We start from the raw sequence: 1,021 nt of genomic DNA, 5'->3' as shown, positions 1-1,021 counted from the left end.
AATCGAGTGAGCGGCCGGCTACCGGGCCCTGCGGAGCGCAGGGCTGGGGGCATCAGGAGACCAGAGGGCTGTCCGCGGGAGGTGCCGCTCCGCCGGGTTACGCGTAGACCCAGGAACGCGGTGGGCACGACGTCCGGTTCCGAGTGGGAGAAGGGACGCAGGGGATCCTAGGAGCTGGACTTTACGGGAGGGGTCCTAAGGCCGAATCCGAGAGAGACAGCGGGACAGAGACAAGAGACAGGGACAAGGCAGGCGAAGAAAGAGGCCGAACAGAGGCAGAGACGCGGTGGAGACAGGGACACAGAGGCCCAACCGGTAGAGAAAGGTCAGGCATAGGGGACAGACGGGGCGCAGAGGCCCCCGTCCTCGCCGGGGGAGGAGTCACAGCACCCTCTGCGGGTGCTGGCAGGGGCGGGGAAACCAGTGTCGCCGAGCCCCGAGCGGGTCTGTGGACCTCTGTGGTGGCCACAGTGCCTCTCCGGGAGCCATAGCGCTCTCTGGCGGATGATAGGAGCCCCTGGGGAGTGGAGTCACAGCGGCCCTCGGTGTGTTCTCAGACCGACAGTGGCTCCTGGATTCACAAGGGGCTTCGTAACCGTTTGGGGGATACACAGTGCCTTGTAGAAAGGTAAGAGCGCTCTCTGATGGGCTACGGCATCACGAGGAGGCGGCCCCTGGGGGTGTTAGCAGAGGCCCCCACCAGAAGGCTCACAGCCTTCTGTAGGTATCACGGTGCCCCTGGGAGGGGGCAGATAGCGCGAGTGTGGGGGATCCAAGGTCCAAGGAATCATCAACAGCTGCCAAAGGAAGGTTCCAGGCAGCTCATTGGGGCTATCATATCCCTCTGAGTCGCTGCGTTGGTCACACCCATTCTGGGCACGGGCGCGAGGCGCAGAGGGAGGCGCCCGGCAGGGTTGGGTGGGGACTCAGATGGCCACGCGCGCGATGTGAGCAAAGACTCCTCCACAGACAGATGCACTGGTCGAACGTGCGCCTTGATGTGGGAGTAGCGCCCCGCCCA

General features: G+C 64.6%; 1 protein-coding gene across 1 annotated transcript in view; it reads right to left on the bottom strand.

Annotated features, from left to right (window-relative positions):
* Positions 1-326: 326 nt before the first annotated feature.
* NTN3 (netrin 3) overlaps positions 327-1,021 on the bottom strand; it is a gene marked incomplete at its 5' end in the record, with an annotated part of 2,891 nt that continues 2,196 nt past the window's right edge. The window contains one exon of the mRNA XM_014542182.1: positions 327-517. Within this exon, the coding sequence (XP_014397668.1) occupies positions 327-517 (191 nt within the window). The remainder of the gene's footprint in view (positions 518-1,021) is intronic.

Source organism: Myotis brandtii, unplaced genomic scaffold (assembly GCF_000412655.1).
Source record: "Myotis brandtii unplaced genomic scaffold, ASM41265v1 scaffold292, whole genome shotgun sequence".
In the NCBI taxonomy this organism is placed as follows: Eukaryota; Metazoa; Chordata; class Mammalia; order Chiroptera; family Vespertilionidae; genus Myotis; species Myotis brandtii.
The sequence above is the reverse complement of the archived record's forward strand: the minus strand, read 5'-3'. Positions and strand labels throughout refer to the sequence as shown.